Below are 24,653 nucleotides of genomic sequence, written 5' to 3'. Positions count from 1 at the left end.
CCTCTAGCTTAAAAGAAGCAGGTTAAGATGATGGCAGGAGTGTTTACCCATTCACTAAGTATTTATTGAGCACTCAGTGTGTTCTAGATGCTGAGGACTCAGCAGTAAATAGAAAAAAATCCAAATCTGTGCCTTCATGGAGCTTACATTCTAGAAAGGTGAAGAGAGGAAATAAGCCAAATAAAGTCAGATGATGTTCAATGTTATTATGGAGAAAATAAAGCAGGAAATGGGGACACAACGTGTGCCTATATGGGAGGTCAGTGTTAAATAGGGAAATCAGAGATGGCCTCACTGGAAAGTGGCATTTCAGCAAAGATATGAAGTGAGGACGCAAGCCATGTGGGTAATTGGGGGAAGAATGGTGCAGAGAAAGGGAATACCACATGCAAATGCCCTGAGGCAAATGCCTATCAGACCTGGTCAAAGAACTGTGGGCAGTGTGGCAGAGACAACAGAATCAAAGGGAAGCGCATAAGACGAAGTGGGGTCTCAGAATACCAGGGGACCCAGAGCTACATAGGGAAAATGAAGAATCACCTCATAATCAGGCATCTGTGATTGCTGAGCACCTACCAGCCCTCCCGTGAAGGTTCACCAGCGCCTGCAGAATAAAACCTAAAACTCCTTAATCTACACCTCATGCTCTAGACATTCCAGCTGTATAACCCTTACCCAAACAGGATAAGAACTTGCAGGCTTCTGTGCCTTTAAACATGCTTCCTCCTCTGCCTACAATATCCTTTCTTTCGTGCTTCTTTCAACCACTTCCTCCTTCCTCAATTGCCCTCATCCCTCATCTTCCCTCAAAGCACAAAGAGAATGTGCTTTGTACACTAAGGAATCCTTAGCACACTGTGTTGGACTATTTTGTTATGCATGTCTATCTTCCACTAGATAGAGTTATGTCTAGGACAGAAATATCATGCATTCTGTGCCCTGCTTCATTATTTCCTCTTTCCTTTATCTTCAGGCTCTATCTCCCTACTGTAACCGTGTGCAAAAGCGTCTTCATCTAGGTTTTTTCTGCATCTATCTACACCAATGGTTTTCAAATGTTAACAGGTTATCAGAATCAGCTGTAGGACGTGTAAAACAGAGTGCTAGGCTCCATCCCCAGAGTTTCTCATTCATTAGGTCTGGGCTGGGCCCCAGAATTTGCATTTCTAACAAGTTCCCAGGTAATGCCCAAGCTGCTGGTCCAGAAATTCACTTTGAGAACTACTCACTTACATGTAGGTAGGTTATAGTTCACATTGTAAAGTTAAAAAAAAAAAAAAAAAAAAAAAGCTTCCCCCACTAAAATGCCAGTTCTATATGAAGTGAGTTTCTTTTCTTCATCACCACATGTCTAGAAATAGTGCTTGGTGTATGAGTGGGGTTTAATATGTACTTGTTGGCTAAATGACCACCAGTTTATTCCCTCAACGTATACATCGGTCTTTTCCATTTAAAAAAAATAAAATGCCTCACATTACCCTCATATAAATTACCCAAAGTCACTTCACTCCCAACTTCTCAGGTAGTCTATGCTCAGACTGAAAGTTAATTTTAAAAAGCTGCTTAAGTGACATATTTTTAGAAGGCTTTAAAAAAGAAGAAAAAGAATTACACATTCTAAAACTTTCCTATAAAAGTAATTATCTGCTATTAAAATGTTTTACATAGACTCAAGACGTATCTATACATGTTCAACTGAGGAAGGCAATGTAGTATATAATGCATCTGTGCACTGTTTCTTCTAATAAAGCTGTGTGACATGATTGATTTAATTCTCTGGTGTTAGACTAACCACCCTAAGGAGACTTGTGATCTGCTCCAGGTCAGTGAGTCAGTTGTTTTTCTACGATTAGACATTGTCACAGCGAATTTATCTTTCATTTTAACCACGAGACCACTATCTTAGTTCCCGGATGAGAAGGGAGCCTTTATCTTAGAGCTGAAGACTACATAAGTCACCTCTGACTCAAAACTAAAGCTGTGGTGACAGTGATACTTTTATTTTAATCAGTTTAGTTTAAATGAAAATAAAGGCACTTAATAGTCCCTTGGCTCTACATTCTATAAAGTAGGTAAGAAAACTTAGAACTTAAATAGTATCTTAGAACAAAAGAATTGTTAAGAGATTTCACTCTTAATCTAGCATCTACATTTCAGAGATGATAAAATTGAGCCCCAAACTGACTTAATGCCTCACAACTAGTAGCAGCAGATAATTTATATAGAATGGATTTTTTTTACATTCAGTGTAAACAATATTAAAAAAACTTGTAGAAAAATGAGCAAAACAATGAAAACTTCCTATAAACATTACAGTATTTTAAAATCTATTAGAACATGTGATATGTTATGTATGATTCATTTACTTATCATCATCAAATAAGGCAATTTTGAAATATTTCTACATAAAAATCAAACTATATTTTAATGCAATCTAAAATTAGAAGAAGAAATATCTAACACACACAAAAAAAAACTTCAGCAAGAGAACAAGCGTGTTTGATTAAAACTGCTGACCTTAACATCTGGATTTTCTAAGCTAGTTTTCTTTCTAAAAGTTGAGGTCCCTTCAGGGCAGAGCTTTACACGACCACACCAATAGCACCTAACACGGCATAAGGCACAGTAGGTTGAGGAGGTAGTCAAAAAACTCTTGAGGGGGGGAAAAAAAAAAGAAGACTCAATTTTGAGCTTTTTTTTTTTTTTTTTGAAAACTCAGTGTTATTAAAGTGAAAATTGGAGAAATAGGCAAATTATATTTCATTAAGAATCCGTTAATGTAACACTTTTCAAAGTGTGGTGACCAGGCCAGCAGTTTCAGTTTCACCAGTTAACTTGTGAGAAATGAGAAGTCTCTGAGCCCCTCTCTGACCTACAGACTCAGAAATTCTGGGGGTGGGGAGAAACTATATTTTTTCAAGCCTGCTATGGGAGTCTGGTGCCAACTAAAGTGTGAAAACTTCTACATTAAGGAAATGGTTCTCAAACTTTTTAGTCTCCAGATCTTCCATACTCTCAAAATTATTAAGGACCCCAAAAGGTTTTTGTGTATAGATTATAACTATCCACATTTGCCATTCTCAAAAACAAAAGACGTTTAAAAAACATTTATTAATTCATTTTAAAATAAATCCCTTCACATGTTAATTATTCATATGAATAATTTCTCTAATGAAAATAACATTATCCAAAACAACAAAAAAATTTAGTGAGAAGAAAGGCATGGTTTTACATTTCTGCAAATCTCTTGAATGACTTAGCAAAAGAAAGCAAGCATCTTAAATCTTCTGTCTTCAGTCTGTTCCCTTGTTTTGGCTGAAGTACATGGGGAAAAACCCCAGGCTCACACAGATGAGGTAGTTGGAAAGAAGAGTATTTTAATAGCCTTTTCAGATAATAGCAGGTATTCTTCTTGGATACTAAACCAAAGTAAGTGGCAGTTTCTTAAAAAGTAGTTGCAATGTAGAATCTGAAACCACATTAATGAACTTTTTGTGCTTTTACATTATAATCCATTTGTCTTTCTTGTACTTTGAATGTCTCTTTTACCCATGCAAGATTCTGTAACATCAATGTATTGCTTATCTGGAAGAATAGTCAGAGCTTACTGAGTTATGCAGATCTGCCAAATGATGACACATTTCCTTAACTTTCCTACATAATATTGATGAATGTGATTTTTTTGGGTGATGCCACAAATCTAATCAGAGAAGTCTTTACCATATTGTGAAGTTGGTAAGCTCACAGTGATGGAAACAAGTTTTCCAAAATATTAATTTTCATTCAAAAGCTCGAGTTTTCACCTTGGGAACAAGTACTATTATTTGTTTTCCTTCAAGAGACAGGATCGCTTTGTTCACTGTCAAGAAAATACCTGCCAATAACCAAGCGTGAGTAATTATACTTGGATTTGTCCTTTCAAGTTATAACAATGCTGTTCCATGAAACAGAAGAGCTAGTTCAGTTTGCAGCCCAATCACCACGCAGTCAGGTGCTTTATGATGGCTTCCCATTTCATCACACAGACATTTAAAAAAAAACAAAAAAGTTCACTCAAAGGGTCAAGATACAATTAAATCATTTTGACTACATCCTCACGAACATTTTTAAGTGAAACTAGCTTTTTCCTTCTCCCTGCAAATATGTGGTGAAGAATACAATGATTCGTGCTAAGAGGTGGAAATTTTACCCACCACTGCTTTTCCACCAGCGGTGCAAATGTCGACACAGTAAAAAAGGCAAACAGCACCTTGGTATTGTTATAAAAATAGTTTTGATTTCACAGACCCACCCGCAGGGTGTTTGAAAACTGCTGTTTTAAGAGCTCCGAAGAGAAAGATACAGAGTTTCCCTACTTTACCAGATACTTGCTCACAAGCTATCTCCCGTACTAGACTGTGAAATAGTTGTGTCTCAAGATCTAAAACAGTAAGACTCAAAGATTCAATCTTCAATGAAGGAGCAAATTCAGGGATGCCATTCATATAGAGGGCGCTTTAAGGGAAAGTAAAGAGTAAAGCTTTAGGTCGACTCAAGAAATCCCACAACCCTTCTTCATTGAAATGGTCAGGATGAGAATAGTGAATACATCTAATAAGCACTGTTATTTTTAAAACTTCTCACTTGACAGAAATCCTACAGGCACTCATAAGAAGTGAACAGAGGGACAAGGAGGTGCTTCTAAGTGGGGGACAAGGGTTGCAGAGGAATCAGTGTAGTAGGCTAGAGATTCTCAGAAAACTGTCAAAACATGTCAACAGACACTAATTGTCACTTGTAGTTTCACTAGGTTTCCTGGTTCAGTGAGAGTACAGAGATTTATGGGACCTATTCTCAGGGAACAATGGCAGTCAGGATCTCTGGCTATGGCCTCTGACATTTAGAACGAGGTCTTTTGTGAGGTTAACTACCTCGGTAGCTACCCCACATTTGTTTTGATCCCCTCTTGCTTCCTGCCCTAGTGATTGGCTGTGTGCCATTACAATGAAAGGGAGAGTCAACAGATACTGTTTATTTTTTAAAATTAGAATGGCAATCAGCAGAAGAATCCAAAACAAACATCCATTAACAGTGGTTCCTCTGGGTGAGGGGAAATTCAGAATGGAACAGAGAGAGGCTTTCCTTTCTATTTTTCTGTATTGTCTGAACTATTTTCACCACAGATATATATCTCTTTTATGATATAAAACAATGTAAGTAATAGTTCTATAGACAAAAAAACCAAAGAGCCTGTGTGATTCATTCTAGCTGTAAAAAAAAAGGAAGACACTAGAAAATATTGCTTCCACTCTGAAGTCTGTCTTGTGAGGAAGGAAAACTCTCAAGGAAAAGAAAGATTAAGGCAGCATTCAAGAATGGCTACACCAAGAAGCGTGACCTTAAGGAGCAAAAAGAACCAACCCATGAGGTGTGTGCTCCTTCCCACAGCAAGGCAGCAAGATGTGGTGACCACAGGGGCAGGGAGGGTCCCATCCTGGTGGCTACCATGGGAACGGCCCAGGTTAACAGTGATGTTACCAGTGAACACTGGCCAGGGCTCAGAACTGGCTGCAGAGTGGCTACCCAGTCTCCTCTTCCTACGGGGGTAGAGTTACCTTTCCCTCACAGAACTGGGGCAAGGGTAAAATGAGACCATGTAACTTAAAGTACTCAATAACCTGCAAAGCAGGATGACTCTCTGGGAGATGGATTTTCCACCTGTAAAATGTGAAGATGGACTACAAGATTTCTTCAGATGGAGGAGTCTTGAATGAGTTAAACCATATCTGTAACTTGGAAAGACCCCTTCAACTGCTATATTGAAAGCATGGGTGATTTCATGACTCAACATTTGAGTCCACGTAAGCTACTCTCGAAAATGGATCTCACCGATTCTGAAAGGACTTTCCAGCAATGTTGTCTCTGTAGGAATCAAACAAAACATGGTATTGATCCCGGCTCCATTCCAGAACCACCTACGAAAAAAAAAGAAGAGAAAAGGAAAAGAAACAATGTCATATTTGCATCAAATACTAAGGGTTTATAACTTTCGTTTCATTAAAAATTGCTAAAGAAACAGGAAACACAATCAAAATTCACCCATTCACTCAGTGCCTGCCACATACGAGACACAGTGCTCAATCCAGATGAATAAGCTACAATATAAGGATAGTTATAGATATCTATATTTATATCGATCTATCTATATACACTATATATACACATATATATACACACCATGTTTCCCGAAAATAAGACCTAGCCAGACAATCAGCTCTAATGCGTCTTTTGGAACAAAAATTAATGAGACCCAGTCTTATTTTATTGTAAGACTGGGTATAATATAATATAATATAATATAATATAATATCAGGTCTTATATTAAGTTTTGTTGCAAAAGATGCATTAGAGCTGATTGTCTGGCTAGGTCTTATTTTTGGGGAAACACAGTAGATGCCACAGTTCCTGGCCTGTGGAAAGGGAAGAAGAATCGAAGAGATTTAAAAGGATATGATGTGAGAATCGGGTCTTAGAGAACGAGTTCGCCAGGTGGAGAGAAAGGCACCGTGTCAGAAGAGTGTTCTAAGGTTGGGAAGCATCAAGGAGGAGTCCCCTGGGGATAACTGTGCAGTTGGCTTTGACTGGAGCAGTTAGTAAACTGGAGAGAAATGGAGCTGGAGATGGAAGCTGGGCCCTGATTGTGAGGTGCCTGTGAGCCCTGGGAGGCAGAGGCACTGAAGGATTTTAAGGCAGCTACATGATCCATTCAAAACTTGGGAAAGACTTCTCACAGCACAGAAGAACACAAGCTATAATGGAAGAGACTGACAAGATATGGGGGATGATGACCTCACTACCTGTGAGGTTTCACTGATGACCTTGCTAAATATTTCAGGAGAAAACAAAGGGCTTTAAATAGGAGCTCCCTCATGTCTGCATCCCAAATCCATAAACCTACCTACACATATGCCCCATTATCTTTTTCACTCCCTTCACCGCAGAGGAAGTGTCCCTCTTCCTTGCAAACATCCCATCTCTGCCGTTTGCTCTGGATCACATCAACTCACCTTCTCAACACCATGCCTCCGTTCTCTTTTCCTCTCAATTATTCCCATCAGCATATAAACATATTCCAGTAGTATCTCAGGAAAACCTTCTCTTCACTCCATACCTCGCTCCAGCTAGTCCCTCTACTCTAAATTCTCTGCCTCTTTCAAGGGCAAATATCTTTAGAGTCATCTGCTCAAATATCTTTAGAGTCTCCCATTACTCTTCAGACCATCACTTCTGCCCTCACCATTTCAGTGGCTTTGCCAAGGCCTCCATGTTGTAAAATCTAGTGACATTTTCCTGATCTCTAGCTTACTCAACTGGTAGTGGCTGCCCAGTTCCTCCTAAATGAACCGCTTTCTTGGTTTTCCTCCCATCACTCTGGTGACTCCTTCTCAGTCTCCTTTGCCCACTTATCCTCTTCTCTCTGACCTTTAAACGTGTTCTTTCATTCTCTTCCTCTTCTTGGAATGCCCTCCTTCCTGCCAAGGCTTCTTCCAGCTTCCTACTCCACCAACCCGAGGATGTGGCGTTGCTACATTGAGATGGCTGTGGGAGTCCCAGTCACTTAGATTTCATTCTAGCCAGCAGAAAGGAGGGCAAGGGAAAGTCATGCCCCTCCTCTAAGGAGTTTTCCTGGAAGCTGCACTTCTGTTTTCATTGGACAGAAGGTAGTCACCTGACAACATCTGGCTACAGAGGAGGCCTCTATAATTGTGCCCCTCTACAGTTGCTCATTTCTTTGGGTGGCATTCAGGTTTTTCAAGATCTGGCCTCTGCCTACTTTTACCACCTTACTTCTCTGGCATGCTTCAAAAACACCACAGATTCAATTAATAGTTCTCCCACTCAATGTACTAATTTTAAAACAACTGATTTTAAAATGTACTGATTTAAAAACTGAGGGTCTAATGTGCCTTGTACTAGATTTACAAAGAAAAATAAGCTAAGTTCTCTGACCCAATGATTTTTAATAGAGGTTTATTGATGGCTATAGCTGCACTGAAGGAGCACCTGACCCTTTCTAGGAAGACACCAAAAAGACTTCCCTGAAGAAGCAGTGTCTTAAAGGATGGACAGGAGGAGTCTGTCAGCAGTTCGCCTGAAGAACAAGGCGTGTGCTGGAGGATTTGCAACCAGACTGGATAGGGAGTGAGGAGAAGAGAATCACGGGTGACTGCTAGGTTTTCAGTATATCTGGTATGACTGACTGAATAGAGAGTGGGGCCACTTCATGACACAGGAGGAACAGGTGTAGTGGGGATGAAAGCTGGTGGGATTCCAGATTCCCATCTTAGTCACGGTACATTTGAGGTTCCACATGTATACGACTGGCCTCTCCAACTAGACTGCAAATTCCTAGAGGAGGTGGAATGAGCTCTGCTTTCAGTACTAGACACAGCACCAAACCCAATGGCAGGCACAAACCAGTAGCTATAAAATGCCATCTACTTCGTTGAACATAGAATATGTTATCTATTTTTAATAATATAATTGTAACAATTTGTATCAACTTACTGAGCTCAAACAGAAGGGATTCTCCATCAACATCCCTGTACCCAGAAGGTGGGAAGAAAATATGCAAGGGCCCACTTCACAAATGTCTGAGAAATGCTGACATGCTGTATACCGACACAACATGTCTTCCTTCATCAGATAAATTTCGCCACCTCCAAATCACTTTGGTGTATGAGAAAGAACAACAAGAATAATAGCAAAGGTTCCTCCTCTAACACATTTAGTTACGTTCCCACTAGCCCAGAATTCTGCACACTTAGCTCGCAGGGGACGTAGCTGGGCTATGACTCAGGGGATGCAGGTTTTCATCCCAGCTCTGTCACTTTTATGAGCGCTCTTGAGCAAGTTACTTAGTCTCTTTGGGCTGTTTCTTCATGTTACAGTGAAAGAGGTCTGACCAAATCATCTTTGAAACCTCTTACAGTCCTAAAAGTGCATGACTAAAGGGGGCGAAGAGCTGTGCAAATGGTGCCCTTTCTTCCCTGTGTCAACTCCATCTTCCCAACTGTGTCTCTTCCCATCTTCGGCCTCCTCTGGGTCTTGGCCCTGGTTCTAACCACATCAACATTTAAACTAGATTCTCTTCTGTCATAACCACTTCCCTTTTCTGCTTAAATCAATCGCCAACTAGACCCTATTATGGAAATCTTGCCAAACTCTTTTTAGTCAATGAGTAACAAGCTACGTGAGAAGTCAAAAAGGAGGTTTGCAAATCAAATAAAATTCATCTCAGGTTTAGTGTCAGATCATTTTCTTAATACTACCCAGGATGGAAAAAAGCAGGAATTTCAATGGACAATTATAAATTGTTTATTCTGGCATAAGCCATAAAAATAGAAATACCTTCCAAACAACAAAGAAACCAAAAAAAAAAAAACTTAAAACTTCTCATTAGATCTTGTTTTAAGCCATTATTAGCAACAAACAACAGACCAGAGCTTGGAGAAGTTAGAGAAACACTTATCAAGTCTCTTCCTTCACAAAGCCTCCCCATATTCTTCAGCCCAATCTGAATGCTTCCTTCTCAGAACTGAGTAACTGTTATCTCTATCACTACTGGTAACTTGGAAATCGATTACCCACTGCCTTGTAACATTTCTTGCCTTGCAGCACTTAGCTTTTTCTTCTTCTTCTTTTTTTTTTTTTAAAGATTTTATTGGGGTAGGGGAACAGGACTTTATTGGGGAACAGTGTGTACTTCTGGCATTTTTCCAAGTCAAGTTGTTGTCCTTTCAGTCTTAGTTGTGGAGGGTGCAGCTCAGCTCCAGGTCCAGTTGCTGTTGTTAGTTGCAGGGGGCGCAGCCCACCATCCCTTGAGGGAGTCAAACTGACAACCTTGTGGTTGAGAGGATGTGCTCCAACCAACTGGGCCATCTGGGAGCTCAGCAGCAGCTCAGCTCAAGGTGCCCTGTTCAATCTTAGTTGCGGGGGGGGGGGGGGAGCCCACTATCCCTTGCAGGAGTTGAGGAGTCGGACGGGCAACCTTGTGGTTGAGAGCCCGCGCTCCAACCAACTGAGCCACTCATCTGCCCCCATTTAGCTTTTTTATTGTTATTATTTACCTTTCACCTCATGTTAGCATCTTGTCAGACCAATCAAGTTATAAATTTCTTCAAGATAGAGAACTACTTAAAATTCTATTTATCATCAACTCATACCCAGTACATTTCACCGTATACCATAATCTTAACAAATAGCTGGTTACGGCAGGGGTGACATAAGAAAAGACTGGATTTAGGACACCTCCTAGAAGAACCTCCCAGTTCTCCTACCAGTAGCTGTGTAACGCTGGGTAAGTTATAAATGTTCAGTACAAATTTTCTCCCCTATGAACTTAAGCACAAAATCTATCTTGTCGTTTTGTTGTGCTGCTGTAGCAGGAGAGTGATTCTTACATGACGTATGTGAGTAAAAGGTATAAAAAGCATGCTGAGAATACCAGAAGTCACTGTAAAGCGTATTTTCCTGAACCATCATTTTTATAATGGCAAGATATTTAAAACATTACATTGGTAGTAATGCAACTTTTTTATGGAGCAATATGGAAAACTGACATAAGTTTTACAGGTACAATGTCGGCCTACAAAAACTTCCTACTTTTTTTTCCTACTTCCCATTTTGAGCTACTCTCCCCCCGACCCCCCCACACCTCCTATCTACACTATTCTCCTCAGAGTATTTTCTTTTCCCTGCTACTAAGGGAAGGTTGTCCGTAAAATGCAAGACACAGTGAACTGAAATACTATTTATTAAAATACCACATGAGCTCTGAAATACCTCATAAAAATGTTTTATTAATAAGGAATTGTAAAAATCATCTGAAGGTAGTTTACTGTACTATTAAAAATGTTTATCACTTTTAAGATTCCATTTTAATAATCATGGCGTGTAAGGTATTTAAGATCATTTGTTGGTCAGTTTTTACAAAATGGCAGCCAAAGTCAGTTTTAATGTGTTGTTTGTAGAGGAGAAGCGGTGGGTATACACATCATGTCAAACACTCCTCCCCATTGAATCCTTGTAACAAGGGGCCAACTGTGAGGGAGGTAGAAAAATGGCTCATTTTCCAAAGAGAAGCTCCAGGCCACATGGCAGTGCATGACAGGGTTGAGATTTGAATCAACCCAACTCCGGAGCCCATGTTCCTGTTTAGCTTCGCCCAGGCTCTCTCGGCTTCATCAGGAGGCCTCCTCTGACACTTACTTACACAGATCTAGCTTTGTCAAATACACATTTAGGAACGTGGTCATTCCACTGGTTCTGAAGCTGGTATGTTTATCATCCTTAATTCAACAACTCCGAAATGTTTCCCCAGCATGTTTATAAATGACCACAATCACATAATAAATTTGTCTTTTTCCTCAGTATTTGTAGGTCTAACAGTCCTTTAACTGGTTTGTGTACACAAATGCTAAATTTTTCAGACGATAAACTTTTTAAAGTTATAAAACTGGTATACACTTTTATTGTAGAGTTGTATGATTCCAGACATGATCAGATTCATGCCTGTGGCAGAGTAACAGTGAATGAGATGAAAGCCCCATAATCCTTTGTATCAGAGGAATTCCCGAATTAAGGAAAGGAGGAATGTAATTATGAAGAAGAGAACAGGTATATGGTGCAAAGACCATAAGATGTACAGTCAGAAGACATGAGTTTAAATCTGGCACTTATCAACAATAAAATCTAGGACACTTCTCTATTTTCAATTTCTTCTTTTGTAGAATGAGGATATTTTTACCAACTATTTCACAAGAATGTTTTGATAAGTAAATGAGATGTGAAAGTCATATGTGGCTGTACAACAATACCTACATGCAAGCCGTTCACATGTCTCTTAAAGACAGCATTTATAATGCTGCAGGATTAACTGTTTAAATACGTGTCTCCACCTCCGTGAGCAACAAATAGCCAGGAACTTGATCTCTTTTTTATTTTTATTCCCAGATCCATGCACTGTGCCCAAATCCATGAACATTCTAGAATGAATGAATACTAGTTTCACAAGGCAAACATCTTGGAATAGCTTATCACTCCACGGTTTTCCTCTTGAACTTTCTGCGCTTGGATCAATTCTCGGACAGTCAAGGTAAAGGCTAAAGGGCTAGAATTATAAAGAGACAACAGCAAGCCTAGGTACATAAGGATATAAAACTCTCTCTGTAAAAAGCACACGTCCCTTTCTCAATTTTCCAAGTAAAGAAATGGGACATGCTACCCCGTAAAACTTACGAGGTTGGGGCACTAACCGCAAGCAGTATAAACTCTAACACTGACAGAGCTTTTCACACATTGATAATCGTCAGAAGTTTGTAATATCTCTAGATTATAAAGGTTCTTCACAGCTTCTGAACACAAAATTAATTTTGCATTTAAAAGCACTAAGAGAGAGACCAATATATGGATGTTAGGGATATGCTAAGCTTAATTTTTCTACTAACCCTCCTCTTTCTTTGATACCAATGGGGAAGTCAAATCTACTCATCAGAAGTATTTTCTAATCACATTTGATTAAGCATGCTCATTTTGTTTTCCTGTCTTAGTCCTTTCAGGCTGCTGTGACAAAATACTATTCCCTGGATAGCTTGTTAAACAACAGAAATTTATTTCTCACAGTTCTGGAGGCTGGGAAGACTAAGATGACAGAGTGCCAGCAGACTTGGTATCTGGTGAGAGCCCGCTTCCATGTTTATAGACAGCTGTCTTCCAGCTGTGCCGCCTCACTAGGTGGAAGGGGCGAGGGAGCTCTCTGCAGTAAGGGCACTAATCCCATTTATGAAGGCCGCACCCTCATGACCTAATCACCTCCGAATCGCCTCACTTCCTAATTCCATCACACTGAGGATAAAAAGACTTGCCCAAAGTCAAGCAATAAATCAGCAATATATAACGCCAGTTTCCAAAAGGAAAGACACCTTTCTTTCAGGCCTTTGTACAATTATAAAAATCAATATTGAAAGTCTGCTTATTCTGAAGCCTCACTCAATGTGGCATTTTCACCACGATTCCTACTATGCCTGACAGCCACCTGCTACCACTCTCTTCCACCTGCAATTCACCTCTAAACACAGACCTGATTCATCATTCTCTTGCGTCAAATCATTTGAATGATCCCCATTTTCTTCAGGATGAATCCAAATTTCTTTGGACAAGTCGTAAGACAAGACAAGTCGTAAACTGGCCACTGCTGCCTCTCCAGCTTCAATCCTGGAAGTTGGTGGCCGTTGAGAACTACTTTTGTTCCTAGAAGGTGACAGTGCTTCCCACACCTACCATTACACCTATGGCATCCTACACTTTAAAAAAGGTGGGAGGAGAGCTTTTTTTCCCTCAGCCATCTCCTTCAAGATCAAGCTCAGATGTAGGAGAAACTTTGCCCAATACCCATGCCTATGTCTTCAACTTAATTTTTCACAGTGTGTTGTAAGTTTGTCTATTTGCTTGGCCATCTCCCTGTCTGGGGAGTGAATTCTGTAAGAGCAGAAAGAAACTGAACCATCTTTCTGTCTCTAGAAAGCAGAATAGCTGGCCCAGGGCAAACATCTCTGCATTTTTCTACCAAATGAATACCTTCTGAAATTTTGATAAAGAAGCTTTGTCCAATTTGGAATTAATCAGAGCCGGAAATAAAGTTAATGAAACGAGGTAAAAAGGGGGGGGGGAAGGTATTATCAATGTGGAAAGACAAAACTAGAATCTAAAACAAACAATTTTAGGAAGCAATTTTAAAGTGGGCAATATGGTTTTTAGTCTGGTCGTACAATGCTTTTGGCTCTTCCTGCACAAGTGTGACTTGGTCTGTAACATTTTAAAAGATCACTTGTTTTTCCTGCTTAATTGAGGACACACATGAATCACACAGAGGCTGACTAATCACCTGCTAAAGATACTGCATGTGGATCACAAGACTGGAACAATCACTCTAAAGGACAATAAGAACTTCAAAAGATATAGCATGAATATTTATAACCTATTACAGCTACACTCGTTTGTTACCTTTTAGAAAGAACTAGAATAATATATGGTATTATTAGTTGCCAGCGCTATTAAATTAAAAATGCACTTGCTCCCTCTGCTTTCACATCAACCATAACAAAGCACACTCAGGTAAAGTAATCATTGTGAACTTTTCTGCTCTAAGGAAGGACGAATATGCTCTTCAGCATGACCTGCATCTGCCCAGAAGGTAGGTCTCCTGCTGCAGTCTCCATGAGCATCACTGTGGCCGAGGGCAGAACAGTCCTGGGATAGGACACCTGGCATTTAATTAGCACTTACTACACACCTTGCCCCAGGCACTGTGCAAGGTGCCTTCTATACCTTAGGTGTTTCATTTAAACCACCTTTTCTCTCTAGGCTCAATCTCAATCAGTAAGCAAAAATAAGTTTTTATAAGTATTCATTCAACAAATATTCATTGAGCACCTATAGTTAGGGTCTGGGAAAGCAAACGAACTTGTCTATCTTGCTCATTTTTGTACCCCAAGAATGTCTGGCACATAATGGAACAAAAAGACCAGGTGGTCTTACCTTCTAAAGGTCTCAAATCTGTCCACTTCTCTTAATATGCCCTTCCACCAGCCTAGTCCAAGTCTCCCACTCTGTCCTGCAGATATTCTTGCTTCCTCTCCTTCAGGGTTTCTCAACGTTGGCACTATTAACATCTAAGGCTTGAAAACTCTTTGTTGTGGAGGCTGCCCTGTGCATCTTAGGATGTCCAGCAGCACCCCTGGCCTCCAGCCCCCAGATGCCAGGACATACCGTGTTTCCCCTAGAATAAGACCGAACAATCAGCTCGAATGCGCCTTTTGGAGCAAAAATTAATAGAAGACCCGGTCTTATTTTACTAGAAGACTGGGTCTTATATAATATAAAACCGGGTTTTCTATTAATTTTTGCTCCAAGAGATGCCTCAGAGCTGACTGTCCGGCTAGGTCTTATTTTCAGGGAAACAAGGTACTAACCTTGGATGGTATTCCCATTGCTTTCAGGACAAACACTCAAATCCTGAACACCTATTCTACCAAGTGCTGGGAGCAGGGCACAACCAACGCACCAATCTCCTCTAGGTCCACACTTCCTCTTGCTCCCCACCCTCCAGCCACATGGGCCTCTGTTCACCTTCTCACATGTACCCTAACTTCAAGCCCTTCACACGGTTTCCAAGGCATGAGCACTATTAACATTTTGGGCTGGATAATCTTTGCTGTGGGGCTGTCCTGTGCATTGCGGGATATTTAGCAGAATCTCTGGTCTCCACCCAATAAATGCCAGTAGCACCAATCCCACCCTAGCCCCAGTCATGACAACCCAAAATGTCTCCAAACATTGCCAAGTGCTTCTCGGGGGCAATTCTGACCCTTCAAAGTAGAGCTCAAACAGTATAAAGAAAGCTTCTCCTGACCCAGCCACCAGACGAGTAGGGTTCTCACTGCTGGTCTCTCCCACAACACCCTCCTCTTTGTAGCATTTCTCACAATTGTCAGGTAAGTAGCATTTAATGTCTGAATGTGTCGGCAGGAACCTGTGGGCTCTACTCACAGCTCTATGCCCACGGGCCACCAACAGTGCTCAAACAAAAACTGTATTAAGGGAATGGACGATGCCGGGGGTGCTCAGCTGTGGCCCAGGGATTCCAAGACAAGAAGGACACCAGGATACCATCTTTGTGCTCAGGACGCTGAGTACAGAAATGGCAAATGAGTTTCATCTCCTGGGCAAGCTCCATTAACTGGTATCTGCATTGAGAAGCTGTGCATGGTAGAAAGAAAGGCTTCTTCTAAGGCTCCACAATGCCAAATACTGCAGTTCAAAGAGAAGTGTTTGTTGAACCAAGAACATGCAAAGTTTCCTGAGGAGGTGGTTGAAAACTCGGTTTTTGGAAGCTGCTGGCATTCTGGGAATCAGGCTCCACCACACCTAAAGGGGAGAGGTGGAAATCTCTTTTCCCATCACCCCAAGCCCAGGAAAAGGACTCAGTGGCATGACCAAGAGAGCCCACTACAGGCCCGTGCAGTTGGGTGGACGCCACATCTGTCTCACACCTGAGAAACAGGAAAGGCTGGTTGGCTACCTGCTCTGGGCACCAGGGTGAGGTTGGTGCCATGCTGGAATCGGCCTGCACTCCCCCATTCTGCACTGACAGGCAGGGCATGCTACCCCCAATCATGCTACCTTGGCCTCAGGAATATTTCAAGCTGGAGGAATTGAGAAACAGCAGTTGCAGGAAGAATTTTCTGACCGTCCCCTGAAGCAGGTCTTAAGACTTTTTTTTAGAGGTGCCTTCTCTGCACCTAAAGGAAAGGAGTGTCCTTCTCTCTGAAGACAGAGGGACGCTGAAAGGAATTTTGAATGACAGGACTGCGTTTCCCCAGCTTTCTATATTTAGCTCATATCCTTTTATGTCCTATCACGACTCTCCAATCTTCATCAAACCTAGCATTAAAAACTCAGGTTTACAATTACCTTATGAAGTCTCCTACGTCATGCAAAACTTAGATTAAATAAACATGTATGCTTTTCTCTCGTTAATCTGTCTCTCACTACAGAGGCTTGTTGGCGAGGCAGCTGGAGATCGGAGAATCACAGATGTCTGGCCCTGGGTCTGAAACCTGACATCCCCCATGAGAGTAGATGGCCAAGGAGCAAAGCCTGGGGAACCCCAGCATTGAAGACAGAAGGAACAGTCAGTGGGCAAGGAGAACAGGGAGGGTGGTCTTCATAAAGAAAGGGGTGAGAATTTCCAAATGCGTGGAGTACCAGGTGCTGGTGAAGATTAGGTCAGGTGAAGATTTTTCTCTCACATGCTAAAGTTCATTAACAAGATCAACAAAGTAAGACCTCATAGTAAGTCAAACCAAATACAGCTATCAAATTACCACATTAAAGATATATGTTGAATCGTTACTGAAAGATTTATGAGGGCACACTTGAGCTGTGTTTAACAAAACTCCATATTAATACACCCACCCAGGAAGACAAGTTTCACAGATACCGAAATTTGTAAGATATTAAAAATAGAAACAACCCACTTTTACATCTTCTAGAACAAAGTAAAGGGCTAACGGTGATTGCAGTCACACTGTCAATGTGAAGGCCAAGGACAGGAAATAGGTTTTGGCTCAAGCCAGTGTCTAGGACATCTGTTGCTCTGGCCCTTCTTTGATAACAGCCTTGTGATTTCCCTCCAGGGAACCCCCTCTTGGATCATGTGGCTCAGTTGAGACTGATGGCCCTGCTCACTCCTCCCGCTCTGGGGAAGATCCAGGTGGTGAATAGAAAGGGCACTCATGACCTGACTGGGCAGGCCACTCTGGGTCTAGCTGGCAGCAGGAGGCAGAGAAGCTCTCTTTACCTGACTTACTAAATGGTAGACCAGAAGCTGAAGTTGCTGGCAGCAATCTTTGCTCCCATGTAGACAGAGCCTGCCTGAGAACTAAACCAACCGTGGGGAAGAACAGGGACAAAAATGAGACTTCTGATGACATCATTTGAGCACCTCGACCCAAGCCTGCCAGAAGTTTCACCCTATATTTTTCAACTGCACAAGTCAAAAAACTACCTTTTCTCTTTTATAAAGCCAGGTCTGAGTTGGAATTCTGTCTCAACCTAGTGCTGCTAATACCAACAGCAGTTTTAAACCACTAATGATTCAAAAAGAAAAGGCTCCTGCCTCCTTCTAAAAGTCTCAGCTTCCTCTAGGATGCTTCAATCCATAATTTTCTTCCCTTCCTCTGGTTTTCTAAGTGATTAGTGGGTACCTACTCAGTCAGTCAATTGCCTACTCCCTTTTGTTGTTCTTCATGTGTATATCACGGCCTCGTCTCAACTAGACAAAGATGGTCAAGGATGAGCCATAATTCTCTGTATCCCAGATACCACCTTCTACCATCAGACGAATCATGCCTGAGAAAGAAAAGGTTAGCTACAGATGGTCTGCATCAAAATAGAAAACTTACCTATACTGGAAATGAATTTGAAGGGATATCAGTAAGATCATCCCAATGCATTCATTCATTTTGGGTGCTACACATACAGCAGGGATAAGACAAGGTCACTGCTTTGACAGTTAGCTGTCAAAGCCCAAAGTTAGCTGGGCTGTATCTCTCTCCCAAGCCCACCCCCAAAAGAGACCATTTAAAAAGGGCTGTGAGGCCACCGGCATTTTCTCTGTAGCACAACTCCATTATAGTTCATGCTTTCTCATGTTAAACACCTAATAAATGTACATTCACACAACATTACAGCTAAAACGGGGGTCTTAGAAATCTAGAAGTTTTAAAACGTTATTTTTAACAATGAAACCTTTCTCCACCCCAAAAAGAAATGTACACCAAACAGGTAAGAGCGGCTGCCCCAACCCAGGAGGCATTGGACTGACGCAGTTTGGGAACCACTGAGCATCACTGGCGCCGGACCCAGGGCAGACGCTGCCTCCCAACTCTCAGGCCAGGTCTCTTTCGACTTCACCTCTTTGTGGCCTTTGGCCAAGAACACACTCAAAATATTTCTGTTCAATGACTGAACTACTCAAGTACAAACATGGCAACTAGTTTCTTTCTTGAAATCGAGCCAGTACGAGAAACTAACTGGTCACCGAGGCTGAACATAACATGAGTGGACCCAGTTTTCACTCTGATCAACAGTGATTTACAACCCTCTATTCACAATTCTGAAATCCAAAAAGCTCTCAACTGTGAAGATCTTTCCGTGTCTATTTGGCAGCAAAATTTGACCTGACCTGAACTTATCTGGTGGCAAAACTTAGTCTAAAATGACTTGAAATTATTTATAGTCTTTATTTTCCTCACTGAGTGTGAACAGGCATATGTTCCACTGTAAAAGATTGTGATGTTTTTAGGTAATTCAGTAGTTCCCAAAGTTTCAGATGAGAGATTGTAGATTTGTATAAAAATAATGTATATAAATAATTCAACCAAACAATGATGGCCCTGAAATTTTTACTTCAAAAGCTATGTTTTAAAGTATCAATATCAACAACAGAGAACGAATATTTACAACAGGACTTTCTGACATAAAAAGGATCTTAAGAGCACAGTCAATCTAGTGCCCTCCCTTGTAGATGAGAGAACTAGACTCCCAGAGGCCACATGATTTGCCCAAGGCAACTGCGTAGTTTACAGACAAATTCTCACCCCAAAGTAATGGACTTCAGTGGACATTAGACCCCCCCCCCGCCCCCGACAGCCCTCCCTGTGGGTATGGATCCAGCTCTGCTTTTGTTTAATCAGAGTTGGCAAGGGTTCTCCAGTAAACACTGGAGAACCAGTATTAAACTTAAGGAGAAATTTTTTTTTAAGTAATGTTTGTATGGATATTTGCGTATATGTCTTTTTTTTTTTAACTTTAATTTATTTAAATGTTTTTCCAGGACCCATCAGCTCCAAGTCAAGTAGTTGTTTCAATCTAGTTGTGGAGGGGGCAGCTCACAGTGGCCCATGTGGAGATTGAACCGGCAACCTTGTTAAGAGCATCGCGCTCTAACCAACTGAGCTAACCAGCCACCCGAAAGGCAAAGTTTTTAAAATGTATTTTTAAAATACATCCCTCCCTCAATTTCTCTTTTCTGTCTCAAAACTTGGATGAGTGTACAAAGGGTTTATCAAAAAGTAGGAACCAAGATCACTTATTCTAAGAGTGCGGGAAGAAAGATATTAATGAATTCAGTTAATAATGATAAATAATAGTCCTTTTATCCATTACAATTACTGAAGTTATTAACAACTTGGTAATATCCACTGTATGATGAGAGTATTCTATTTCAAAAGTTTATTTCAAAATAAGGATTAAAGACATAAAACAGTTAATGATGATAATAATAACAGCAGCAGTTACTACCATTTTATGAGAGTCTCTTACGGGCCAGGAACTGTATTACTTTATATACAGGTCTTATTTAGTCCTCACTATCAAACCTGCATGGAAGGTATTCTTGCCTCCATTTTAAAGATGAGGAAGCGGAGGTTCAGAGAGGTTAAGTACCCTTTCCAAGATCATACAAGGGACAACGTGGGCTGTTTGACAGATCATAAAAAGATGCGCTTAAAAGTACAGCCATGGGACCATATACTACCTTGGTTGGAAGCCCAGCAGTGGCATGAACGGGATGGACTAACTTGTGCAAATGCCTCAGTTTCCTCACCTGTAAAATGGGTATAATAACAGTACCCACCTCACAGAGGTGATGTGAGGATTAAATGAGTTAATGTAAATAAAGCAGTTAAGAGAATGCCTGGCATGTGGTAAGCCCCATGTATTGGCTATTCTTATGATCATGAATACGGACATCAGCATTCAAACCCGGATCTGCTTAATCCGGCAGCTTTTCTTTCCACTGTGCTATAGAAATTAACTACAGGCAATATATTAGTCGTATTGAGCCAGTGTCTCCACCTCCCATGCCACCTATTAACATTCTTTGCCTCTCATTTCTTTTGTCTGTTCCAAACTTTAAGATCTGTCGCCATTTCAAGACTGACAAATGTTTTTCTTTGCAGCAACCTGGATGGACCTAAAGAGTATTATGCCAAGTGAACAAAATAAATGAACAAAACAGAAACAGACTCACAGATACAGAGAACAAAACTGATGGTTGCCACATGGGAGGAGTTGGGGGAACGGGGTGAAAAAGTTGGAGGGATTAAAAAGTACATATTGGTAGTTACAAAATAGTCACGGGGATGTAAAGTACAGCATTGGGAATATAGTCAATAATATTACAATAACTATGAGTATTGCAAGGTGGGTACTAGACTCACCGGGGGAAATCACTTTGTAAATTATATAAATGTCTAACCACTATACTATACACCTGAAACTAATATAAAATAATATTGAATGTCAACTGTAATTTAAAAATAAAAAAGGTCTTTCTTTTAGTAAATAAATGACCAGATGTTGAATATATAAAATGAAAAATTCTAATAACTGATTCCTTTAAGTCACCTTCACACTGCAGGGTTGTTAATAAACAGCTAATTTAAATTACTCATGGCCAAAAAAAAAATATCTATCAGTAATAAGACTTAACTATGCATAGACACATTCACTATATTAAGTTGCAACACACAAAACAAAGATAGAACAGCAGGTGGTATATTAGTTACATATTCCACACTTACAAGTCCCAGGCACTTTGTCACCCTTACTTATTAAATTTATTTTTATCAGCCCCTAGACCAAGAACTACTAAAAGTGCCTGGAAATCATGCCATATCATTCATTCATTCATTAAACAAATATTTAGACTGCATACTGTGGCAGTACTTGGCACAGTATTTTTGCCTGGGCCAGGGTTACCGTAGGTAGTTAAACAGACAGTACCCTTCCTTATGGAGCTTACAATCCAGCATGGGTACAGACTTCAAGCAAACGTATACTGTGGCATTTCTAAAAACCATTCTGTTAATCTGAAAACCTTTTGCACCCTGACATATATATATATATATATATATATATATATATATATATACACACACACATATATATATTCATACGTATACACAAGGAGTCAGATTTCTGACTTGAAAATACGTCTTCTCCCAGCTGCTACAGACACTTCTTTTAAAAAGTGGTGTACTCTAAAATCACATACGTGTACCCCCCCAGTTCTGTCCCACTCACTTGTTTATGATAAAGAATACGGTATCAGAGGGTCAATAATTAAATAACTATCCGCCCTACACCAAAGGGTTGTTTCATTCAATGGTATGTTTAAAGTGTATATGCAGAGGGGTACAAAATCTATTAAACCCAGTGCTTCCACCTCCCCAACCTCTGGTGGGACCCTCTCAGGAATTTACAGTCTGACAGAACTACTTCATCGCACATTAACTAAGAGCAGATCAAGAAAGGCGGGGCTTGTGGGATCTGGAGTCTAAATGATTAGCCTATCCGGTGACCCAACGGCTTGTGCTGGCTCCCAAGAGGTCCCGGAGCTGGAGTCCAAGATCCTGGCTCTGTCCTGGTCACGTGCAGGGGCCCTAGCCTCAGGAGATCCCCAGGTAGGGGAAAGGGTTCGGCGCTACCTTTCGGAGCTACCAAGAGATCTCTCACATCAATCAGTGTGTGCACATCTGCCCGTAGGCCGAACCGAAGGTGTGCAGCTGTTCCAAATGACAGAGCAAAAATGCAAAAAGTCCCCTCGCACAAGTAAGCGCTTTAAATTTGGGGGCAGCACCCACCCCCCACCGCAAATTACAGGCAAAGAACCACACGCCCCTTGGACAACGTTTTGAGATCAAGGAAGCAACTAGATTAAGAAGATCAAGTGCCTATGTCAGAGGTGAAAAGATTAGGAAGGTGACACCAGCGGAGGAAAACTGTAGGAAGGGCAAGGAATGAGAATTTAGGAATGGGAAAAAGACACCAACTCTGGGTCCTGGGAGGAGGCTTCGTGAAGGATGCTTCCCGGGGGACACAGTCCCATGCCTCGGGGACCCTGGAGAAAACGCCTGGAGGGACCGGGAATCAGCGCCTATCCCCACAGCGCGTCGGGAGGACGCGAGACCTCAACCCCAGCTGCTGAAGCCTGAGCCTGGGGAGGAGATCGGCGTTCTCCGCGCCTCCGGGGAAAGGACGGGCTCTGGGACTTGGCCCCGGAGCGGCAGGGAGGATGGGGAAGCCGGAGCCCCGCGCGCCAGGGCTCGGGGTCCCGGGGACTCGGCGAGGGCAGCGGCGGGGCGCCGCGGGGTCGCCGGGTGCAAGGCCGGAGCTCCCGCGCCGCTACTCACCTCTCCGAACTGGAAGGCAGAGACGATGGTGACAACGACGCCCACGAAACAGACGTAGAGCCCATACCTGTGGGACAGGCAGGTATAGGTCTGTCTCTGTAGGAGCTTGAGCAGCATCACCCCGGCCGCCGCCACGCCACGCCCGGAGGAGCCAGAGCCAGAGCCGCCGCCTCAACGAGCCGCCATTCAGCGGCCACGATCGGGCCGCCGCGTTCAGGTCACAGCCTCCGGCAGCCGCACATTGCCGCTCCGGAGACCGACGGCCGCTGGGCTCCGCGCCGCGGCCACCGCTTCCGGGAGCCGGGAGCCCACGCCCTCCGCGCAGCGGAGGCGGACCCGCCGCCCGCGAGGGGGCCGGCGCCGCCCGGGTCTGGCCAGGGGAGAGGCGGCGGCGGTGGCGGCGGCGGCGGGGCCGCCAGCGCCACCTGGAGGACGGAGGGGTGGAGGGCAGGCGAGCGCCCTCCCGGTCTGCGCGTGCGCGGCGGCTCTCAGGTCTGGGCTGAGAAAACGTGTGGGCCGGTCCCTGCATGGTCTCTGGGCCACAGATGACGCTGTAGTGCCGTGAATACTTTCGTGCAGAAACCCCTTTCTTCATTTACAATAATTGGGAAATTATGGTTTTTCACAGGGTTGCGAGGAAATGCTGTATGGAGCTCATTTCCCCTCTGTCTCTCTAACCGCATTGCTTGGAGCAGGAAACTTTGTGGCTAAATGTGCCAAAACCAAAATTCATTCATTCATTTATTAATTAAATATTTAGTGTCCAGTGCCTGGCACAGTGCTTGGTGTGGGGTTTTCAGAAATGAGCTAGAGTTGGCCACTGTTCCCAGAGAGTCTAGTTGGGAAGATAAGCACGTAAACTGCGAGTGCAAAAACGAGTGCAAAAATGTTACAGAAATCGTGGGATGTAGCGGGTGGGGGGGGAGGGGGTGGGGACAGAGCCAGGAGCGCAGTTTCCAGGCTCTGGGTGTCACCTGGAAAGGTGCTCACTCGAGTAGTAAATGGCCATCAACTGTGACTGGATGGCCATCAGCTGTGGCTAGTTGGCCGTCAGCTGTAACCAGTGAGCCATTGGCCACGAATATAACTGCCATGGCCACGCTAGCAGAAAATGGGGGCTGGCAAGAAGATGGTGGCTGATCCTGCAAGCCGCAGAGTGAGGGTTGTGAACAATGTGGCGCCTGCTTCCTGTGTCTCCAACCCAGCCGCCAGCGAAAATACAGTGGTGTGACTCCCCTACCTATGGCTCCATGGGTGTTCCTGTTTGGCCTAGCCATATCCTGCGTTCTTATGTGGGGAGAGGGAGCGGAGACCCCACACGACAGAGGGGTTGGGGTGAGGGGACTACACATAGGTGCTCAGTTATTTCCACTTTAGCATCAGGTGATTTCTAGGAGGGCCTACCCTCAGCACCTCTTATTTGGGAGTTTTTTTTTGTTTTTTGCCGAATATACCCAAGTTAATATGATTTTTATCTTGAATCTAGTCAGGGAAACAATACACTTACCCAGTGTTGCCATCACTTACAGCATTTTTTGAATTATCTTCAGAACCAATTTCAGGATACAACCAAAATATGTATGTACTCAACTGGATGGTCAGATGAAATTAACAGACTTGAAAAAGGGATTACTACCTTTGTTCCAATCGAAGGTAAAAAGTTTATACTTTTCAGTCAATTCTTTTAATCTTTCCTTAGGAGAAGCTGATATACATGTTATACACACATGACAAAAATTATGACAGTTATACAAGACACTTAAACAGCTCCAAGGTCTTTTCAAGCATAGTAATAGATATAAAACCATCTGCCTTTCAATAGGACTTAGGACTCTGTTAAGATGCTTGTTGCCA

The 24,653-nt window shown here is 42.3% G+C and overlaps 1 protein-coding gene across 5 annotated transcripts in view; it reads right to left on the bottom strand.

Moving 5' to 3' along the window:
* GNPTAB (N-acetylglucosamine-1-phosphate transferase subunits alpha and beta) overlaps window positions 1-23,134 on the bottom strand; it is a 64,243-nt gene extending 41,109 nt beyond the window's left edge. For 2 of the 5 annotated variants that reach the window (XM_081059676.1, XM_081059675.1), the window contains exons 1-2: window positions 22,800-23,120; window positions 5,869-5,954 (exon numbers count right to left, since the gene is read on the bottom strand). In XM_081059676.1, coding sequence (XP_080915802.1) covers window positions 5,869-5,954; window positions 22,800-22,916 — 203 coding nt within the window. In that variant the 5' untranslated portion in view covers window positions 22,917-23,120. Of the gene's footprint in view, window positions 1-5,868; window positions 5,955-22,799 lie in introns of all 5 variants that reach the window. The other 3 variants (XM_081059678.1, XM_081059677.1, XM_081059679.1) reach the window with 3 other exon arrangements.
* Window positions 23,135-24,653: the final 1,519 nt, after the last annotated feature.

The sequence above is a fragment of the Rhinolophus hipposideros genome, assembly GCF_964194185.1.
Source record: "Rhinolophus hipposideros genome assembly, chromosome: 9".
Taxonomy (NCBI): Eukaryota; Metazoa; Chordata; class Mammalia; order Chiroptera; family Rhinolophidae; genus Rhinolophus; species Rhinolophus hipposideros.
Note: the sequence above shows the minus strand (reverse complement) of the source record. Positions and strands in the feature narration are given on the sequence as shown.